The sequence below is a fragment of the Salminus brasiliensis genome, chromosome 1 (assembly GCF_030463535.1).
Source record: "Salminus brasiliensis chromosome 1, fSalBra1.hap2, whole genome shotgun sequence".
NCBI classification, from domain to species: domain Eukaryota; kingdom Metazoa; phylum Chordata; class Actinopteri; order Characiformes; family Bryconidae; genus Salminus; species Salminus brasiliensis.
Window position 1 is genome coordinate 9,478,553 of NC_132878.1, and position 21,809 is coordinate 9,500,361.

At 41.3% G+C, this 21,809-nt stretch overlaps 2 protein-coding genes across 3 annotated transcripts in view; one reads left to right on the top strand and one right to left on the bottom strand.

Moving 5' to 3' along the window:
* The window catches only part of pigl (phosphatidylinositol glycan anchor biosynthesis, class L), a 45,776-nt gene extending 32,842 nt beyond the window's left edge, over window positions 1-12,934 (top strand). The window contains exons 5-7 of the mRNA XM_072660509.1: window positions 6,073-6,104; window positions 8,256-8,389; window positions 11,209-12,934. Of these exons, the coding sequence (XP_072516610.1) occupies window positions 6,073-6,104; window positions 8,256-8,389; window positions 11,209-11,337 (295 nt within the window). The 3' untranslated portion in view covers window positions 11,338-12,934. The remainder of the gene's footprint in view (window positions 1-6,072; window positions 6,105-8,255; window positions 8,390-11,208) is intronic.
* On the bottom strand, window positions 12,930-19,878 carry cenpv (centromere protein V). Of its 2 annotated transcripts, none has more exons than XM_072660696.1 (5): window positions 19,704-19,878; window positions 18,014-18,112; window positions 15,857-15,920; window positions 15,090-15,204; window positions 12,930-13,344 (listed from the first exon to the last, which is right to left on the bottom strand). In XM_072660696.1, exons 1-5 carry the CDS (start codon window positions 19,727-19,729, stop codon window positions 13,205-13,207), a joined length of 444 nt encoding a protein of 147 aa, XP_072516797.1. In that variant the 5' UTR covers window positions 19,730-19,878; the 3' UTR covers window positions 12,930-13,204. The 2 variants fall into 2 exon arrangements, with proteins under 2 accessions (XP_072516797.1, XP_072516724.1); XM_072660623.1 differs by having other exon boundaries at window positions 15,857-15,926.
* Between the last annotated feature and the right edge of the window lie 1,931 nt (window positions 19,879-21,809).

Below are 21,809 nucleotides of genomic sequence, written 5' to 3' on the forward strand. Positions count from 1 at the left end.
CAGTCTAAAAAAAATTGGATTTGGTGGGAAATTTGGATTGTGGTCTTTTCTTGCTGTGTAAACCCATGATTTGCATGGTATTATATCATTTAATACATGTTTTCGGTGTATCTAATAAAGCATAAAAGCATGTAAGCTAAAGATATACGCATACACACTTTTCAAAGTTGCAAGTGTTTTTGTGTATTTGGGGAATGGCGATTTATCAGCAGACTTTAAAACATTTCAGTACATTTACATCAAGCAGGTGCCATTTCCTTCGACTTCGAACTCCCCCCATCCAACCCACTTCAACTCCTGCCCTTTAAGTACAAATTAATAAAAAAATTTAGTAAAAAAAAAAAGACATAAATTAACTATTAATTTAATAATAATATTTTAAACTATAAAAAAGAGACAAATCTAGTATTACATACACATACACACACTGTGATAAGTTGTCAGTTGCCAGTAGAGTTTTCCATACAATATATTTAAATAAGTCCTAAGCTTAATGTTATTGGGGGAATTTCAAAACATGTTGCAGTCCAGCCTCTTATGTGTGTTTAACCCCTTAACCCCTTAGTGTGTAGCAAGGCTTGTTACACACTAAGGCCTATTATTATTCAGTAACTACAGAGACTTCAGTATAAACTGGTGGGGCTATTCTGTAATAGAAATGTGTAATAACACTGTCTGCCTGCCGGTAGGCTGTTAGTCTTTTCCAATTCTAAAAATAAAATCAGGTTATTGAGCAATGCCAACGCCTTCGGTGAATTAGGCGATTTCCATTCATACAGTATTCTTCTACGAGCATTTCAGCACTGGGTTGTTCGCCTAAATCAGTGCCTTTAACTATAGAGGACCAAAAATCTCTCTTAAAACAAGTCCAGAGCATGTGGTTCAAGACATCGGCCACATTTTTCTCCCAGGTTGGGATGAACCTTGCCCAGTTTTGCTTTACTGTAATGAGCTTGATGAAGAACACTAAACTGTGTTAGATTAAGACGAGCACAGGAAGCTGTTCAGTTTCCTCTCATGGCATCAGATATTTCTTGCTCTAGCTCCTCTACCCAGCCTATTCTTATCTTGCCTGCTGATACCTGAGATCCAGCCCTTTAACTGTATTGGAGTCTGCAGTATGCTGTCTAAAACTGAGGCTTAGAAGAAAATATTGTGGTAATTATTTTGAGAAATAATCCTATTATTATTATTATTATTATTATTATTATTCACTTTTTCAATATGACAAGTCTAGTAAAGACCAGCTAAAAACAGTACCAGCCATGTTGAGTTCTGAATTCTGTACGTTTGTCAGTTTGTCCGTCTGTACTTTTCTGGTAGCACCTGATTTGTTGATGGTTCACTGTAGGTCCCCCTGTGTTCAACAAATCTATTTGGGCCCAATCGATATATGAGTTGACTGATAACATCAGTCAATTTTGGCAACCTGCACTTTTATTTTGTTCGAAAGTATTGATATATCGAGGTATTGTGATATTATGTTATTGTGTATGTATTACTGTATCGGTTTATAAAAATAGTGGGATATTTTTAAATTAATAGTTGATGCCAAGATTGGTGGTTCTGTCTAGTGGTTTAGTGTTTAAACCCTGACCACTAGACAGCAGTGTTGTCCTCAGATCCCACTGTTCTGATTGGATAAAAACTCTTTTACTTAGATGTTATGCTTATTATGGTGTTTTTATAATCTGACAGTTTCCCTAAAATTATATAATATATATATTTTTATTATTATATAAATATATATATATAACATATATATATACGTATGTGTGTGTATGTGTGTGTGTGTGTGTGTGTGTGTGTGTGTATATATATATATATATATATATATATATATATATATATATATATATATATATATTGTCTTGCTGACAGTATCGCAGTGTATCGTACTATATCGAATCGTAACATCTGTACCAGGTTCTTGTCTATACACAGCCCTAATAAGAGCCTAAACCTAATCCTAACAGTTAAACAATTTTATCATCATTTCTTAGAAAATCTTACACCCTCTCCTGCCCGCTGTACAAGGTTACCCAAGTTCAAATTCCCTGCGAAGTCCATTAAGATAAGGCAGCAGTGGCCAAAAGCACCGGTCACTTTTCCGGAATTACAAACACAGATAAAAACTGCTAAGGTTCTCGTTGATACTCCCCGAACGAAGCCTGCGCTGGATGAAGTTGCTGTTTAGTTATTGAGCAACGCTCGGCCATGAGGAGAGCCAGCCAAGCGCTCCTTCTTATCCAAAGCTCGTCCTCATTACAGTCAAGAGGAGAAGTGATAATATGGAGCCATCTGCACGTTCTCAACTTTATTACCCTCCCACCACCAACTTTCTCATCAGGAAGAGGTGGAACACGCTTTGGCAGCAAGTGTGTCAGAGGATTGAGAAATGGAAATGATGGGGCGGGGGCAGAGTTTTGGTGAGCTTGAGTTTCAGAATTCTCCACTGTTGAAAAGTCTGGAATCGCTTGCGCTATGAAAGGGGAATTCCACAGATGTTTTTAAATTTCTGCATTTTTCAGTCCTGCAGGTTTAAACAAATTCATTCAGGGCAGTAAAAAAGGTACCTAACAGTGTCCTGGTTGTCACTGGGATGGGATTCTTCAGTACCTTTTCATTAGAACCTTTTTTTAATTGTGTTACCTTACTGTGTCTCTGTGGTACACCTTTAGGCCTTTAAGCCCCTGTTTACTGGTTTGAAATATTTTAACATTTATTTTAATACTAAACATGTGTCCTATTCAACATATAGTGATATAATAATGTAGTTTAATAGTAGTTAATTGCTCTAAAATCACAACCTGCATCCTACTCAGAACTGAGAGGGTGTGTCAGATTGCAGAATGATTGGCAGTGGGATTAAAATGGCAAAATGGGAAAAATCCCCAGTGGTGTCTTTAATCGAGTGTTTGTTTGTTTTTTGTTTGTTTTGTTTTGTTTTGTTTTGTTTTGGGGGGGGGGGTCAGCTTTTAATAAAGTGTTGACACCTCATGCCTCAGATTCATGTATTTACTGGATCTGACTAATATAAAAGGTTTTAAAATAAAATGTTAAAGAAATAAATGAGAAAATGGAGCACCTCAGTTACATTCTGCCTCCTGTAGATGTCCTGTGATTGCTGCTAAAGGGGAATCTACAGGTTATTAATAGTAATATAATATTTTAGCCTGTACTGCAGAAATCTACTCTGTGTGCTCAATAAATGACATGTACAAATGTTTGTTTTTGTCTACAGTCATGACTGTAGACAAAATCAGGCCGTAATTATATATCGGCAGTAATCAGGCCGCATTTTAGTAATTAATGTAGAAATCCAGGTACTTCCAAAGAGTTCACTTACTTTTTCTAGCCTGCATGGTGGATGTTTAATCAGTATGCTCAATATAAGTCAGGAACAGTACAACTGCTTGTGTGTTAATAGTTTAGTTTGTTTTTGTCTATAGTCATGACTTAGATCAGACCACATTTTATTAGTAATTATTGAAGAAATCCAGGTACTTCCAAAGGCTTTTGTTCTGTGGACGTTTAATCAATGTGCTAATTAGAAGGCAGGAACAGTACAACTGCTTGTGTGTTATTAGTTTAGTTAGATTGTGTTTGTCTATAATTGTAACTTAGACAGCAATCAGACCACACTTTATTAGTAATTAAAGCAGAAATCCAGGTCATTCCAAAAGGTTCACTTACTTTTTCTAGTCTGCACTGTGGCTGTTTACTCCATGTGCTAATTAGAAGGCAGGAACAGTACAACTGCTTGTGTTATTAGTAGAATTACATTGTGTTTGTCTGTAGTTGGGACTTTTTTACTTTTTCTAGCCTACAGTGTGGATGTTTACTTTGTATACTCAGTAAAATATATGAACAGTACGACTGCTTAATAGTTATTAGTTTAGTTAGATTGTGTTTGTCTATAATTGTTACTTGGATAACAAATCAGACTACATTTTATTAATAATCAATAAGAAAATCCAGGTCATTCCAAAAATTTCACTTACTGTGGGTGTTTACCCAGTGTGCTCAAGTACAACTGACCAGTACAACTGCTTATATCTTATCTTATCTAATCAGATTGTGTTTGTCTGTAATCGTGACTTGGGTAATGATCAGATCACATTTTATTAGTAATCATCGAAGAAGGGTTCACTTACTTTTTCTAGCCTGCACTGAGGCTGTTTACTCCATGTGCTCAGTATAAGACAGAAACAGCACTGTACAACTGGTTGTGTGTTACCAGTGTAGATAGATTATGGTTGTCTATAATCATGACACTTTTTATTAGTAATGATGGAAGAAATCCAGGGACTTTCTTACTCCTGCAACTGTAGAGCAACTCTGTAAACAGGACTTGCATATTAGCATCATTTTATATGTGTAGATTATATCTGTAAATGCATCGAAAACCATAACTCCAAACGTTTGAACAGTAGAGACTCCCAGATTAGTCATAGGGACGGAGCACAATATGCGGACAGTCCCTGACGACCACTTTAAGATCTGTTGGTTTGGACGCATGCTGGAATAAACTGGTGCATACGTTTGTGAAGATTGGGAATGTGTGAATGACCCTTCTTTTCCCATCCCATCCATTAGTTTTACTTGGACTACATTTCCCATGAGTGCGTAAACCTTCCCGCAGCAGAGGCGCTGCTGCTGTTGTAACCTCTCTCCCAGTTGGACTGCTGCCAGGAGCCGAGTTGCTGTTGGAAGAGCAGAGAGCGAGGGAGAGGGAGAGGGAGAGGGAGAGGGAGAGCGGGATGGAGGGCTAGGGATGTTTTCCCTTGCATTGAATCAAAGGAGGGCTGCCACGTCTGTAGCAGTTAATGAGATGTGATTAAAAGTTAAAAGCAGTCGTTCGGTCCTGCGGCTCTCCAGAAAAGCCTGCGTGATGCTCGCCCTGCGATGCCCGAGCTGCGGCGCACAGAACATACGTAATTATGGAAGACTACATCTGGTGGGTCAGATTTGACCTCGCTTTTCGGTCAGCCTGAAGACTGAGAGGGAGGGGCGGAGGGAGAGAGGGGTTGGCAGCTTGGAGCTGAGCTCTTTGGCCTGCACAGGTGGCAGCGCTGGATGGGCCAGGCCAGGGCACCAGTGAGATTTCCAGGAATTGAGAATGGATTTAGAACTGCCTCTAATCTCAGAAAAGCCCAGATCTTGAATTGTGTGTCTGTGTGTGTGTCTGTGTGTGTGTGTGTCCTTTAAAATAACTTGATTATTTGGTTCATTCATGTGTATATATATTCAGTATACAGTATTGGGTTGAGAAAAAGTATTTGGACACCTGTTCATTCATTGTTTCTTCTGAAATTAAGGGTTTAAAAAAAAAAAAGAGCTTGCCCGGCTTTTGTTGGAGTAACTGTCTCTACTGTCCAGAGAAGAAGGCTGTCTACTAGATTTTGGAGGAGCACTGCTGTGAGGATTTGATTGTATTCAGCAACATGAGTGTCAGTGAGGTCAGTTCTTCCACTGCTCCACAGCTCAATGCTGGGGGGCTTTATACCCCTCAACCCCATGCCTGGCATCTGGCATGGTGCCAAGAGGTTCATGTTCTGTTCATCTGCTCCAGAGAATCTATTGGCAAAGCATCGCTACTGTTGAATGTAACCCTACACCTAACCCTAGCCCTAACCTTATCCTTTTAGGGTTAGGTTTAAGGTGAGATTCAAAGGGTAAGGTCAGGGTAAGGGTCAGGATTTAGGGTTTATTCAAGGGTAAGGTTAATTCTGTTTGGACAGCTTGCTGTAGCATCCCGCCAATCCAGAAGGGGGCAGTGGTGGCTCAGCATTAAGAGCATCAGGCTATTGATGACAGGTTTCTGGGTCTGACACCTGTGTTCGCCAAGCTGCCAGCGTTGGGCCCTTGAGCAAAGGCCCTTAACCCACTCCGCTCCCTGGGCATATGTGCTCACTGTATCACTGTGTGTGTTTGATCATTAGTGTGTATGTGCGTGTGTTCACTGCACGGGTGGGTTTAAGGCAGAGGCCAAATTTCATCCATGTGCAACACAGTTATTGAAGTGTCCTCAGTCTTTTCCACTAAAACTGTCTCTGTCTTTGTCCTCAGCCATCTGGCGTCCGCCAGGAGAATACCAGAAGGTAAGGGTTCTGTCCGAGTTTGCATTAGTTACACATTTCTGTCAAAGCTTGAAGAAGCTGGATTCCATTGCAGTCACGTTAAACCCCTGTATCTCCAAAAAACAACTTTACAGTGGAAGGAAAAAAAAACTTCTGAGCTTTCAGTGGAAGTCAAAGTAAAAGGTTTTAATCCAGGTCATTGTGGAGCATTTCTATTGGTCCATTCATCATTAAATTTCAACACAGTGTAAAGAACAACTGACAGATTCACACTGTAAAAAGTGAGAAACAGAGAAAGTGGAGATGCATGGTTTGTGCAGGACTGCAGTGATAAGCAGTTGGGTATAGAAATGAACCTTTCTTACATTGTCTGGTAAATGGCGCCACCTTTTGTCTGCTTTTGTTCAGGCCACTTTGTCCTGAAGAGAGACCGGCTATATTGTCAGTTATTGTGCAGAAGACCAAGAGGGCAGCACTGAGTCATTCTCCTTAATTCCTGAGAAAGCCCCTCTGAGGGGTCTCGGGGCAGGGGCAGTCTCGTAGGGGTGTAGGTTCTGTTTCAGACATAGTAAAATTTTGGGTCTGTTTTAAATGCTCTTTTTTTATATCCAGGTTTTTTACTAATTATACGGTGATACTGTGAGATGGTCTCTGAGATGCTTGATAAATGTGGCCTATTGTTCTTAATGGAACCAAAAGTGGTTCCTCTGTGGCACTACTTTAAAAAACACTGATAATTTAATATATACGCTTGTATCAGGTCCTCCACTCCTTCAACTCTCTCTCTCCCTCTCTCTCTCTCTCTCTTCAACCCTCTATCTCTCTCCGTCTATCTTTCCCTTTTCTCTCCCTTTTTCTCTTTCCCTCTCCTCTCTTTCCTTTTCTCTCTCTCTGTCTTCCCTTTCTTTCTCTCTCTCTCTTCCCTTTCTTTCTCTCTCTCTCTCTTCCCTTTCTCTCTCTCTCTCTCTCTCTTCCCTTTCTTTCTCTCTATCACTTTATATCTCCTTTCTCTTCTCTCTCTCTCTCTCTCTCTCTCTATATATATATATCTCAGTCTCTCTCCCTTAATCTCTCAATTCTCTCTCTCTCTCTCTCTCTCTCTCTCTCTCTCCCTTCTTTCTCTCTCTCACACACTTCTAATTTAATATAATTGAATTTAATAAATACTTTTGTATCAGTTTGTTTTCTCTCTCTCTCTCTCTCTCTCTCTCTCTCTCTCTCTCTCTCTCTCTATCTGTATCTGTATCTGTCTGTAGTGCCCAGGTCAGTCCAAGGGTAATCTTGCTCTTTCCTGTTGATCGTCCTAAAACCCTTCTGTTATGTAACAGTGTGACCCGTTCTGCCTGCTGAACGTCAGCTGTGTGAACGTAGCTCGCTTCAGTCTCCCACATGTACACACAGTATAGCATAAATACTGAGCAACCCAGACCCTGACAAGCCGGGTCCAGAACCCCAGGAGCTTGTTGATTAGCTAAAGAGCTGGATCAGGGGTGCTTGATGAGGGAACAGAGTGTGGGTTCCCCAGGACTGAGACTGGGAGTACCAGAGTGTAATGATCATAGACGTGTGGGTTCTGCGTGAGGTTGAAACTCAGGGCTATGCAGAGATTTCAGTTTCAGTTTCAGGATGATTCATGAAATACTCCCCACCCCCCTGTCTCTCTCTTTCTCTCGCTTTTATCAGCTCACACTAAGCTGTTGGCATCACATTAGCTGCTAAAACCAGAGGATCTGCTTTCTTTCTACTGTTAAGAACTGGTAGAATCATTGGTGTCTACATGCATTGGCTGCTTCAGGAGGTATACCCACCCTATAGGTGCACTTTCTATATATAGAAGCTAGCTAGGTGGGCCCCTCAACCCTTGATGACCCCCCACCATCCACACACTCTTCCTGATGTTCCAGGGGATCGAACTGGCAACCTCCAGTTCTCCAGAAAAGCCTTTCTCCTTCCAGCTGGTCCATGAGATCAACTCTAACCTCTAAACCTTCTCTAATCTTTAGTCCAATCTTTAATCTTTTACTCCCGCTATCAGACCAGTGACTTTCTGGTCTCAAGCCCACTTCTCTAACCTCTCAGAACTGTATTTTCTTCCTTGTGCAGTAATTGTTACAATAAATGCTAGTTTTGTAGTATCTGTCGACCCAGCTTTACCTTGTCCCACTCACACAGGTTGCCAGGTCCTCACTCTCCACACCGTCAGCATCCTAAGAAAGTACCTCTCAATCTTTGAACTGCCAATCAGCTGGTTGTTCTCACCTTCATTCTGCTGTGTCATTGGACCAAAGGAGTACAAGAGAGCTAAGGTGAGTAAAAAAAAAAAAAGACCTCTCTACTCGTGGGGTTAAACATGCTGAGCCCTATTTTACACCCTGCGCAAGGTGCGCCACATACACCCCACCAACAGTCTATTTTCACATCTTTTTTGACTAGCAGTGGTGCTTGCGAATTGATCTACGCTGATGGGTGGTGGTCTCGAAATGAGGTTGAGGTATAATTCTGGCATATTTGCTATCTTGGGAATGGAAAACACAGGTGCGCCACTGACGGAAAACAACCTAGACAGACGCCAACAGTCAGACATTCATTGCTATATTGGCAGTGAATTGTCAATACAGGCACGTGCCCAACGTATGTACACCCCCGCTTGGACTCACAGCAGTGCACAAACTCATAGCATGTGCCAGTTGGCAGCTATGCAGACTTTTACATCAACAATAAACAGAATACAAAATAAAATAACATTATTCTAGAGGCGAGGCCTCCACCGCTTCAGCACACCTTCCAAGAAATAGCAATCCGCCGAAGTCAGACCACACCTGGCTCTTAAAGGGAATAGCGAGTGACACACTGATTGGTTTATTGCAGGTTACGCCCAAAACCCATGATTAATTAAGAGACTTAGTGCAGCCATTTACACGTTTTGAGTTGCACAAGCCGTACTTCTCCCACTGCTACCATAGCAAAGACACACCGACACACCCTGAATCAAGCTGCCTAGTGCACGGCTCGCCTAAAGATCACTAAATTAGGGCCCGTGGACTGATGAGATGCAGTATTCAGCACAGCTCAGCTACCAAATGAGTTAAAGGAACAGTTCGGCCTAAAATCAAATTATCGCAATTGATTACTGACCCCAGATGCTGCTGATCACTTAATACGTGTTTGGTGCCTGAGGTTTGCTTCTTTACTTTACAGTAGAAGATGCTAGGCTGCCTTGCTAACAAACACTGGACTTAGACTGTCACCAATCTCACCAATGTAGATAATCACCTAAAAGTTCCTTAACCTGCTCCAAACACATTTAGAGCTTAATTTGTTTTAGTATATAAATTATAAATATATAAAAATATATAAATTATAAATTGTAATTTTACTTTACGTTTTACGTTTTATTATTTATATATTTTTTAAGTTTTTTAATATCTAATTTTCGGACCAATTTAGATCGCCAATTACCCAACCCCTACATATTCTCCCCCTATCACATGCAATGCCACCGACACTGGGAGGATGATGGCTGCCACACTTGCACAGACAGTTGTTTCCTCCAATGCACTCGCAGGGATGCGTCAGGTACCCGGGTCTGACGCATCAGCCAGCAGGCGCCGGTGCCGGTCAGCATTGCTGTGGGGATCAGTGTGGGGAGAAAGTCCCATCTTCCCACCCTGGAGAGAGCAAGGCCAATTGTGCTCTCTCTGTGCCCCAGCTGCCAATGGCTAGCGATCCTCTGGTCACAGTGACAGCGCCTCATTCCGCTGGACGACTCGGGGGCCCATTTACATAACTTTAACATTGATATTTGAAGCAAATAAAGTAAGATTATATGATTATTCATAGAGATGAAATTGGTGACGCTCTAGTCCAGTGTGTGTTAGCAATGTTCTGGGGTCAGTGCATCTGGGGTCAGTGATAATTCATGGTCCTTTGATTTTTTTATTTTTTGCACATGATGCTCCTTTAAATGGGAGAATTGGTTTAAGTACACCTGCTGAAGCTCAGTTACGGCTGTAAAAGGCCTAGAGGTAGCACAAGACTTCTGTACCGATAGTGCTGTGAGTACAGTTACTGCTCAGCTGTACGTTGTCTCTAGCCATCTGGGAGTGACGTCTTTACCCGGTTGATGCTCCTAAAGCCTGATCTGGCTCTGCTGAAAGGAGTCTGGCCGTGGTGAGGATCTATACAGATGGTCATATGTTTAGCCCTAGTGTGTGCGTACATGTGCGGGCTGCTGGCGCCCTTGAGCCAGGTCCTGGGCTCGACCTGTGGGTGTGCACAGCCACCTGTATGCCCGGCTGGTTCAGTACATTTGTTCAGTCTGCCCTTCATAACGAATAACCGGTTGTTCCAGATGCCTGGAGGAGAAGGAACTGCTGCAGTCCTGGCATTTTCTAGCACATGATGAAGTGATGTCACATCTGTTGTGTATGAGGTTATTGTTTAGGGCAGTGGGAGGTCGGCACGTAGCTTTGCTGTTGACACTTGTTAACCTTGGTAACACAACAGAAGAAGAGGTCCAGCCTAACTCTGTTTCTCTAGTGATGCACCCATCCCAGTACAGTGGCAGGCAAAAGTTTGGGCACCCCGGTTAAAATTGGTCATGAAATTCTTTGATAGAAAAAACATTACTCAAACATAAAATGTATTGACAAAAGTATTGGGACACCGGCTTATTCATTCATTTAAAAAGAGTTTATCCTGCTTTTGTTGCTTTTGTAACTGTCTTCACTGTCCAGGGAGAAAGGCTTTCTACTAGATTCTGGATCATTGCTGTGAGGATTTGATTGCATTCAGCAACAAGAGTGTTACTGATGTCAGGATGTTGGATGATCACCACTCCAACTCATCCCAAATGTACTAAATCACCACCATTCCAATGCTCAATGCTGGGGAGCTTTACCCCCCTCTTTCCCACACCTGGCATTAGGCATGGTGCCAATAGGAGACAAATTGTGTGTGCAACTTCAAAGGGGTGTCCACAAACATTTGGATATATACTGTACCTTTGCTCATTGTGAAGGTCTGTCCTGCTCAGTTTTCCACCATGGCAGCCTTACAAATACTGCTGTCGTTCTCCTCCTCCGTCTGCCTCGTCTCACTCATGCTTTCTCTCTTCTGGAATCAGGAAGCTATGCTGCGTCACCGCTCCCAGTTGTTGTGGTTCCGCCGGCTGTACATGCTCTTCTCACGCTACATGTTTATCAACACCTTCAGAGCCGTTGCTGTGGAGACCAAGCACGTGAAGATCTATTAATGGGCGACTACAGGTTCTCTCTCATATGCACTGTGCCTGGTCATGGACCAACACCAAAAGCACTGAACTTTATATATATATATAAAAAAATGTACTTTATGCATTTCACAGAATTGTATTAGTTAGACTGTGTGTGTGTAGAGGAGTGTCACTTCTTAGCTTTCAGTACAGCAGTGTTATTTGTTTTATCAATTTTAGTTTAAAAAATGTTTTAGGAAGAAAGTTCAGGGGACTAAAAAGTCATGAAGAGTGTGTGAGACTGTCTCAGCAGTGTCCTTTTCCACTCCATAAAATTAGAGTGAACTCAGGAGTCAGTGGTCAGAATGCATGGTTAGCTGTCAGTAAAGTTATTATTATTATTATTATTATTGAAGTTATTGATATGTTGGTTAGAAGAACAGTTTGAAGAACACAGGTTTGGCTGCTGATCTTCTCTGTGAACTCCAGACACTGTATAGATTAGTTCACTTCCACCAGCAGCAGCTAATTTACTTTAATAAGGGATGGATTAGATAAACTCTCCAACAAAACTTGTTGATGTGAATCTAGCAGTTGTTCTTCACATTATGTCCTAATATCAGGAAGAAAGGCCCAATAGAAATGCTCCAAAATGACCTGGAATTAAATATCTTACGTTGACTTCCATTGAAAGTTATAACGGTTTGTCCATTTTCTGTTAAGTTGCCATTTAGGAGAAGATTATTATTATGCTATATTATTACACACACACATTTTATGTCACTTTATTCATTAAAGTAAATCCAGCAGTTGTCCCTGCTCTCCACCCTTATCACTCTTAATTGATGTTGGCCGGCACAGGCATCTGTTGGTTAGTGCCGTGGAGCTGGGGACCTGGCGCTTTCCTCCAAGGGTGTCGGCAGCCGGGCAGCGGCAGCATTTCGAAAAGAGCATGTATCGAAGGAACACCCTTCTAGCATTGGGAGCATTGCTATTGCTGGGGTATATAAACCTATATACCCACATATACAACCATGACAGCTAATCAACAGTGCATTCTAGCTGCAGACTCCTAGGCTGGGAGGCACGAAAACGCTGCTGAGATAGTCAAACAGCTTTCACGGCTTGATGGAACGAATAACATTTCCATATTTAAACTAAGCAATTACCCTCCCTCACACACGGACAGTCCAGCCAACAGAATTCTGTGAAATGGATTAAACTAAGCGTTAGTTCTGTTACTGTAATCCCTTAAAGCCACGTTCACACTTCCCAATGCATCAATTCCAGGCATGTAAGGCCTTTCACACTCCATAACTTTACATTACATTGCGCTGGAATGACAATTCAGTGCTTTGTCATTCAAACATTAACCTCGATTTTCAGCTGAACTTCCAAAACGGCTCTACATGGCTGCAGGAAAAGGGGGTTGTGTGAAGGGGGCTTCTTTGTTCTGAACTGTTTTTAATCTGCTGTGGCCTCATCATAGTGATTAGGTCAGGTCTTCCCACACTGTGCCAAACTGATGCATTGAATGTATATCTGAATACTGTGTGTAAATAGTCTGTGTTTATGCTCTTTTTTTGGAGAACACAGGTTCAAGAATAAATACCTCCACGCAAACGTGGGACTGATCCAACATCCTCACTCTCATCTTTTATTCGATACATTTGTACAGGTACATTACACAGAGTGGCTGGATAAAGGCTGCAGGTAAATGCATTCTTGCGATTGTATGACGAACTAGATGAATCCAGCACCACCGGTTCTCAGATATTTGCCACATGTTGTGCAGCACACTTTAAAAATAAGACAACAGCAGCATTTCAGCTATTTGGTGAAGAACTGACTGCAGAACTGACTGCAATGGGACAGTCCAGTTTGCACTGAGCAGCAGTTGTTTTCTGGGTCAGTTGGTTCCTGGTGTTGGTTTGGACATACTCCTGATAGTCTCGTGCTTCTGCATGCTCTCCTCCCAGTTCTCCCCACAGAAGTTTTCAATCGTCATACTCTTTATGGTTCCAGGGTCCAGGCAGTGTGGAGCCACACCTGAGATCAGCACATGACAACAAAGAGAGGATACATGCATACAGTGATCATTATCTGTGAGGGGTGACTGTACATGGGTCAACAACACGGCATGTCTGTTCCTATTCCTGTTATTCCTAGAAAATATTTAAATAAATGCATGACGTCTGCAGTGCATGTGTATGTGCAGATGGTATCTTTTTAGTGCATCAAAATAAAATCTGTAGTTGTATACCTCCCATTAAAGTAAGGGGGTGCAACTGTCTAATATGCAGAGTTATCTATTTAAAAAAGGTAAATTTGTTATATAAAATTATGAATTAAACATATATATTTACGTATAAATACAATTTAATATGTGAAACTTTTCAAATGATTTGTTAAAAAAATAACATGGCTTTAAAAAAACTGTCAGAAAACGAAGCGTCCAGAGCAGAGTTAATGCATGTTTTAGAAATGTCTTTTTTATTATTATAATTCATTTCTGTAAATAAATGAAATAGCAAGGGGCACAATGCATCAGGCTCCACATTTTGCTCTGTAATTGCTCACATCAGACTGGATTTGGCAGAAATTTTGAAAAATTGTGAATTCTCCTTCAACACACTGCACACTATGTTTAATGTTCAGTTATTAGTACTAATGCACTGTTAGGAATTATTTGGTAACCATTTAGTTTAGCACAGTTTGTGGTGCCCCACAGGGGTCTGTTTTAGGGTTTGTGAAATTGATGTCAAATGTGACAGTAATGTATTTGAGAGTGAAAAACTGAAATGGGTGCATCAGAACGGAGTTTAATGGCTTAACAAATTAAATGAATTCTCCAAAATAAATAATAGCAGAGGTGTCCCAAGATACCTCAATAAAAGAGCGTGTTAATGAGGCTCAGTGCTGCTACTCTGTGCTAAAGAATGTAGAAAACAAACCTGCCGTGGCTTGTTATGACTGTTCTGTGAACCAGAGAGAAACTTGACTTCTAAAAAGTTTGTATGCAACCTGAAGAACCCTGCAACTGGCCTACACTGCAGGACATCTGTTAGAACCCTTTGGAACACATTATGATATATTGGATTTTTTTGTAAAAACAGTAAACTTGGGTGGTAAGTGTAAGTTTGCGTTGAAAAAGCAAAGCAGAAATATGATAAAACGCTCCTCAAAAAAAGGCTGAAATGCACTCCTCTGAGAACAGTCTGGGCGTGGTCTTAGTATTCTAATAAAGCCCTCTATGGATTGCGTCGGGACCTCCCATTTCGCCCCGGTACTCAGCAGCTAAAATCTGCAGTAAAGCGGAAGAGCTGATGGACGCTGGACGTGATGAACCCCATCTTTAGCTTTAGCTCTGCAGGTTGCTTAGACTTGAGAGAGAGAGAGCGGAGCCATGTTAGCCCTGGCTCATGGGTCAGGGTTATGTTGATGTAAGCCTGACCCACATCAAGAGGAGAGCAATACTGGTGAAATACAGCATACATGTATTAGACACTGAGACCATGTTCATAGGACATACTTTGTACATTTACACTGGGGGCCTTCAGGAGCCAGATGAACGTCATTAGATGTAGGTTCCCGGGGGCTTTTTAAGACTGCTAAGAAGACCAGTACAGACACTAGATCATCTATACCACTCCACTTCATGTTTGTCCACAGAAAAGGGTGTTCAGTGTGTAAACAGCACACTTGCTTATAACCATGTGATCTCCCTAAGTCCAGAAGGCAGAGAGAGAGAGAGAGAGAGAGAGAGAGAGAGAGCGAGTGTGTTTCCGACCTACCAAATCCATCAGGATTAGATCGTGGTGTGTAGAAACTTTGGACCCCACATGTCTTGCAAAACGTGTGCTTGGCTGTGTGTGTGTTGAAGGTGTACGTGGTGATGTTCTCTGACCCCTGGAAGACATGAGTCAGCCAGTAACAAATAACTCACATAACAGTTACTCAGCAACAGTCGCGTGAACACTCCCGAACTCTCGCGCACGTTCTAGAAATGTCCACCTACCGCCGACTGGAAATTCAGATACTTCAGGTTCTGTGTTCACATGCTTTAAATCCGGAGGAACCACTGTGCTTCCTTTCAACTCTTAAAGGCCAAGAAGGAACTACACTGAATGTCCAAAAGTTTATAGACACCTGCTCACCCCATATTCCTTCAGAAACCAAGGGAATCAGGATTTTGTTCACTGCATGAACGGCTTCCTCTTCTGCCTACTCCTTTCAGAAGGCTTTACACTAGATGTTGAAACATTGCTGTGAGGGTTTGCTTGTATGCAGCTGCAAAAGCATTAGTGAGGTCCTGTACTGATGTTGGATAATCAGTACTGGATGTGTCTCCATCACTTTAGATGACTTGGTTCCACTGCTACACAGCCCAATATCGGGGGCCTTTATACCCCTGTAACCGAGGCTTGGCCCTGGGCATGTTGACTTTAGGTGTCTGGGTACTTTTGGACATGCAGTGTCTTCAGAGGACAGAGCATGCTTCTTTAGCTAACTGACTGCAGGTTGTTGCATCTCTCTATGATGTAGAAAGGGATACACATACCTGGAGCAAGGTGAAGTGGGATTTGGGAACAATGAAGTGCTGGTTTTGCTTCTTAATGCAGATGCTGCAACTGAGCAGAGAAGCATCATCAGTGACTTTCTGAAACATTCAATGTGAAAAATGTGTCTTAAGGTAAAAAACAACAGCCGAGGAACACCAAAAGTCTCGCAACGCTTTCAGTGACACCTTTTACATTTAGGATTCTCTCTTCTATGCAGTCCATTATTAAGATGTAAGCTTAATGTGGCCTTAATGAGAACCAGGTGTCTCTGCATTCGGCATAGATCCTGTTTATGAATGGTAATGAACCTGGTCATCCCACGTCGTTGGTTTTTTAGTGCATCAAAGGAGAATCCACTGAACTGAACATTTCTTATACGTGAAAATGTTCACTGCAATTTTCTGTACAGTGGTGGTGGTGGTGGGAACCAGGGGTCTACAGGGCAAATATAGCCATTTCATTTACTATCCAAAACCATTTAATTATATTATTTTATGCAATTTTGAAGCATTTCTATTGGTTCTTTCATCATACAGTTTGTGTAAAGTGTAAACTTTCAGATTCAAATAACATAAAAGCTTGTATGGGACAGTGAGGAAATGTAACTTGGTGCAATAATGTTAAATATTAAAAAGAATAATCTGCCTTTTAGAAGAAGAAGAACCTTTTAAAGGTTTTTAACAATCTTCAATTGGTGTAAAGGCTTTTTTTACCAACATAACAGTTCCTCACACTAACACAAAAGAACCTTTTAAAGGCTCAATAAACCCTAATTTGATGTAAAGGTCCTACACCAACACCCATTTGCACTGACCCCTCCCCTTTTAACAAACACGGTTCTTTAGGGAACCAAAAGTAGTTTTTCTAGGGCATCAGTCAAACTGTTTATAGCACTAATCATGGTAAAACACAGTACATGTGCGTCTACATCTTAGGCTAAACTCTTCTCAACCCTACAGTAAAACTATGTTGCGAGGCAGATCAGGCATTTGACCTAATAACTGTATGAGGTGTAGCCTTTACAAGCCACGTGACCTATGAGGAACTCATTAACTCCAAACAACCTGAACTCTCCCATGTTCTGGAACTCTCCACCTACTGCTGACTGGAAATGCAGATAACAGTCTGTGTTCAAGCCTGTTCAGCTCGACTGGAGGGAACTTGAGTCAAAGCCGGAAGCGCCACTGTGTTTCTTTTTCTCTACAAGGCTGTTTTCAGCTCCTGAAAGCCTAGAAGCTTTTTAGAGCCTATTTTACAAACAAAACAGAACAGAAGGTTCTTACGGGAACCAAATGTGTATAAATGTGTGTGTGTGTGTGTGTGTGGTGTGTGTGTGTGTATATATATATATATATATATATATATATATATATATATATATATATATATATATATATATATATATATATGCAGCCAGTGGCAGTGAATTTATAGCCATTTGCTGTAATAATTCATTTGAGATGTAGCTTCTTTAGGCGTCTGGACCCACTCACCACCACTGTGAACAATTCGGACTTGGTTAAGTTTCTCTAAAAACAAAGAATTCCACAGCGAACCTGAATCTGAATGAGTTTTGTCCATATTTTCCATTAAATCATGCATTTGTGTGGGGGGGGGGGTATTTACATGTATTAGTTTACCCCTTACTTGAAATGTGAAGTTACGAACCACACCCTGAGGTGAAACGGGAGGCCGTTAGAGTGGTGGTCCGATAAAGAGGGAGGAGACGGGGTGAAGGTGGGAGCGAAGTTTGTTCAGACAGGGATAGACTGTGAGATGTGGGTAAGGGGTCCTTCTCCCGAAATTAAGTTGAATTCCTAACTTCCACTTAATACCTGGTATTTTATACACAGTAATAACCTGGATTCTGGATATGACTTTTTCTATAACTTCAGTCTTTCAGCGTTCCACATCAGCCCACTCTCAATGACTTTACACCCCAGCAGCTGAATTAATCAGCTTTTTGAAAACACACACGCTCTCCTATGCGTTACATTACCTTTACTGAAGTTAAGTGTTTCAGGATGTCTGACGACCATTTATCTGCAATACACACCATTCGGGAGACGCTTAAATAAGGACAGAGAGCCTGCCCTCTCCCTCCAGCTCTAGTGGGAACGCGTGACTAGCTACACTCCGCGACAAAAGGCCCGTACTTGCAATTGAATACGTGCAGATCCGGCGCGCTCCACACCTCGAAGCGGACGGCACCACAGTGGCAGCCACCTGTGTGTTTCACCAGACCCTCCTGTTTCCTGAGAAAGTGGGAGAAGATCCTGAGGTCACCACAAGGCAAGCAGCTGCACTAACAAGTTGCAACACAAGCAGTCTACAGGGTCTACATGTGTCCTATCAGTCCCATCATTGGGACATCTGCTCACTCACTGTCTCTTCTGAAATGGGGGATTCAAAACGAAGCAACCTGGCTTTTGGGGGAGTAACTGTCTCTACTATGTTTCTACTAGATTCAGGGGGAACATTGCTGTGAGGGTTTGACTGCATTCAATGACAAGAGCGTTAGTGAGGTTGGGGTGTTGGATGATCATCACCCCCACCTCATCCTCAGCTCCCCACCTAATCCCAAAAGTATTGAGTAATGAGCTCTACTGCTCCACAGCTCAATGCTGGGGGGCTTTATACCCCTCTAGTCCCCACTGGCATTAGGCAGCATGGTGCCAATAGGTTCATGTCTGTCTGCTCCACGTAGCCCTATTCAGTTGGCAGCACTTCTCTGGAGGTACTAGACAAGGTGAATATGTGTGCCTTTGCAAATCCATGTCAGCAATGGGTGCAACTTAAAAGTAGCTTATGCATTCATTAGAAGGGGTGTCCACAAATATTTGGACACATAGTGAACATCTTTGTATTAAGTGTCTGTGGCTCATTTCTGGCAGTGTCGGATCTCAAAAGTACCTTAAATTCTCCTACGCTTTGAATAAGAGCGTCTGCCAAATGCCATAGATGTGTCCAACGCTTAAGTTAAAGGATCCAAAAACATGGTCCTATTCAAAAACCTTTTGGCACCCCTGGTCCAGTTACTTGTGTTGTCTAAGTCTACAGAGACACACTTCTGCACATCCGCTGCATTCTGGATAAGTTGCAGAGGCCTGATGGTGGTGCACAAAGGGAGACCAGCCAGGAGGGAGGCACCTGGGCGGCCTCTCTAGAGAGGAAGGGTCGAATTCTCCGGATGTTGTACAGGAGGAATCCGCATGGCCGAGTCAGATTTGCAACGTTAGTTGAGAACGATAACTGGTCACCCATGACCACACCAAGGCTTTGTGCTTCTGTAGACGGACTGACCAGTGAGTTCTCAAGGGAGATGGCAAGATTTTACATAGATATCATATATAACAGCAAAGTCAGACTTCATCTCACACACTGTCAGACCAAAGAAACGGACGAAATGTAAATCTGCAATGTTTAGATTCATCCATTACTTGCTGCAATTACACACTCTCACCAGAGAGGTCACTAAATCCCCAAATCCCCCAAACTTACAGACTATTGCTTTAATTTATAACATATTGCACAAATATATATATATATATATATATATATATATATATATATATATATGATAAAATACAGGGAACTGTATCTAAAATGTCCTGTAGTTTGTTTCCTGTAGAGGATTTATTCACTTATTATTATTACAGGGGTGCAGAAACTTTTGCAGAACCTTTACAGGTAAAAGTAAGACTGGCTTATGATGCTGAACCCTGCTACGAACCTGACTGGTAGTGTTTTAATGATTATTTAATCTACCTGCACCCCTGATCACTTTCAGTACACTTAACTATCACTGCTGGTTCAGGCTAGTGTAAGAACTGTCACGCGCCCTACCTTCGCTCTTCCCCAGCGCCCGCCATTGCCTATGACTGCTATCGCTGTCCTACATACAGACTCAGCCTGGGGCTGCTATCAGGAGGGCAGGTTACACAGAGAAGGCCTGGCAGCTGGAAACATCTACAGACTGTTGATGATTATCGCGGACCGTTGCGAAAGAGCTAACGCAGGAAAAGCTGAGTCACGTGGACCCGTGAGCGACTCCTGAACGAGTCATTTCAATACATCAGACGAACCGATTCAACTGAATCGAAGCTTCGGTAACAGCGAGTTTCACAATCATGATCAAATGACCTGTATGAATGATCTTCTGAATGAAAACACAGCACTTCATTAGGTCTGCTTTTTAATAATGATCATTTTTATAACGTTGAATAATTAATCATTTTAATGATTGTTCTTATTGCAAGGTTTATATGCATATATATTTATTTGGTTATTATTCATATATTTTTTTATTAACAATAATGTTGTATATTACAAAAATACCTAAAGATTTTAAATGAATTCAAATGGTGCCCTAAAATGTTGCAGAATGTGGGTGCCCACATTTTTTGCACACGACTGTAAGCTGAAAGTTATGTAAATACAGAAAAGTATATATAAATCTAATATGCATAATGTGAAAATAACATAAAATTGTTTTATTTAAATGTTTATTTTATTTAACTGTTTGGACTTTCCTGTATATGCGTAATCATTGTTTTTTCCCATCTATAGTTTAGTATCTTGTATGTGGTTAAGAGTGCATTGAACGTTTTTATTTATATGTGTGTGTGTGTGTGTATGTATATATATATATATATATATATATATATATATATATATATATATATATACACATATAATTTAAATTACTGCTCATGAGTTTCCATGTCATGTCCATACTTCGTATATACAGGAAAGTCAACGGTGAAATAGAGAAAAAAATTTTCCCACTGTTGACTTTCCTGTATATACGAAGTATGGACATGACATGGAAACTCATGAGCAGTGATTTTAATAGTATCATTTCTGGTGAATTCTGGACTCTAATATTAAATAGCAGGTCATGTCCCTAGATCTCTTTTGAGACCCAACCTATATTATAAATAAGGCCAGCCAAACAACATTACCCATCATTAGAAAAGTTTGCCAGTGTTTTTGGCCTTCAAATGTTCAGAATCAGGCTTGCTAAGAAACTTAAGTCTGACAACTTCAGTGGAACGAAAATGAATCCTTGAATCGGTTCGTCAAACTGAATCGATGGCTCCACTCTGAGCTCAGGCCTTGCCTGAAGAAAACAAGCCTTGACAGATCAGCAGTCCTTTCCACAAAATTGTTAATATGCTGCTGGTAAGGAAGCTTAGGGGAAGCTGACCTACTTCAACAGCTCTCTGAATTTTCCGTTAAGAGGAACCTGTAGGTGTTTTTGCTTGGAAGATACAAGGCAGTTTCATAGAATTTGACATTTAGTTAAAGAAGGGACGGTCTTTCAGGATTAGTCAGAAGTCAAAAAATTCCTCATTAAAAAAAATAGTTTACATAACATATAGGCCTGTTTCTTAATCAGGTCACTGAATACTGGTGAAAGGTCACCCTTACTGACTTAGCAAAAACCTCATTATGCTGCATTTCTCTGAGACCTGTTCGTAGACTGTAGTCAGCACAAGCCCTTAATTTAATGTTTACATGTTCTGTTTTTAGAGACGAGTATTACATTACAGGAAGATGTTGACCACCAGGCTGCCCAGTGGTTCCTGGAACACACACACACACACACACACACACACATATAATCATACATGCAATCACACATGGCGTAAACACCCAGTTCAAGGTACAGGACGTCTGACACTGAACAAACACTCAGCTGATCTCAGCTTTATTAAGAAGGAGCGCAACGCGGCAGATTTTGTAATACAAGTCATATGTGGTGGATCTAAAGGGATAAGGCCTCAACTACAATGCTGACTGTAGCATGACGAAGCAAATGCTCAGCTATTGAGATGGAGAGAGTTTTATCCACAAGCAAATAAGATACAAAGGCTCCAATATTAATTATAGTGTATGATAGTGTGTGGCTATGTTTGACACAGTGAGCTAATTAGCTGGCCATCCATG

Coding starts and splice junctions, on each gene's coding strand:
- cenpv (XM_072660623.1), bottom strand. CDS start 19,729: ATGGCGGGCGCTGGGGAAGAGCGAAG. Junction 15,205..15,856: donor CCCACTTCACCTTGCTCCAG/GTATGTGTATCC, acceptor CATGTCTTCCAG/GGGTCAGAGAACATCACCAC. Junction 13,345..15,089: donor ATCTAATCCTGATGGATTTG/GTAGGTCGGAAA, acceptor TGCTGATCTCAG/GTGTGGCTCCACACTGCCTG.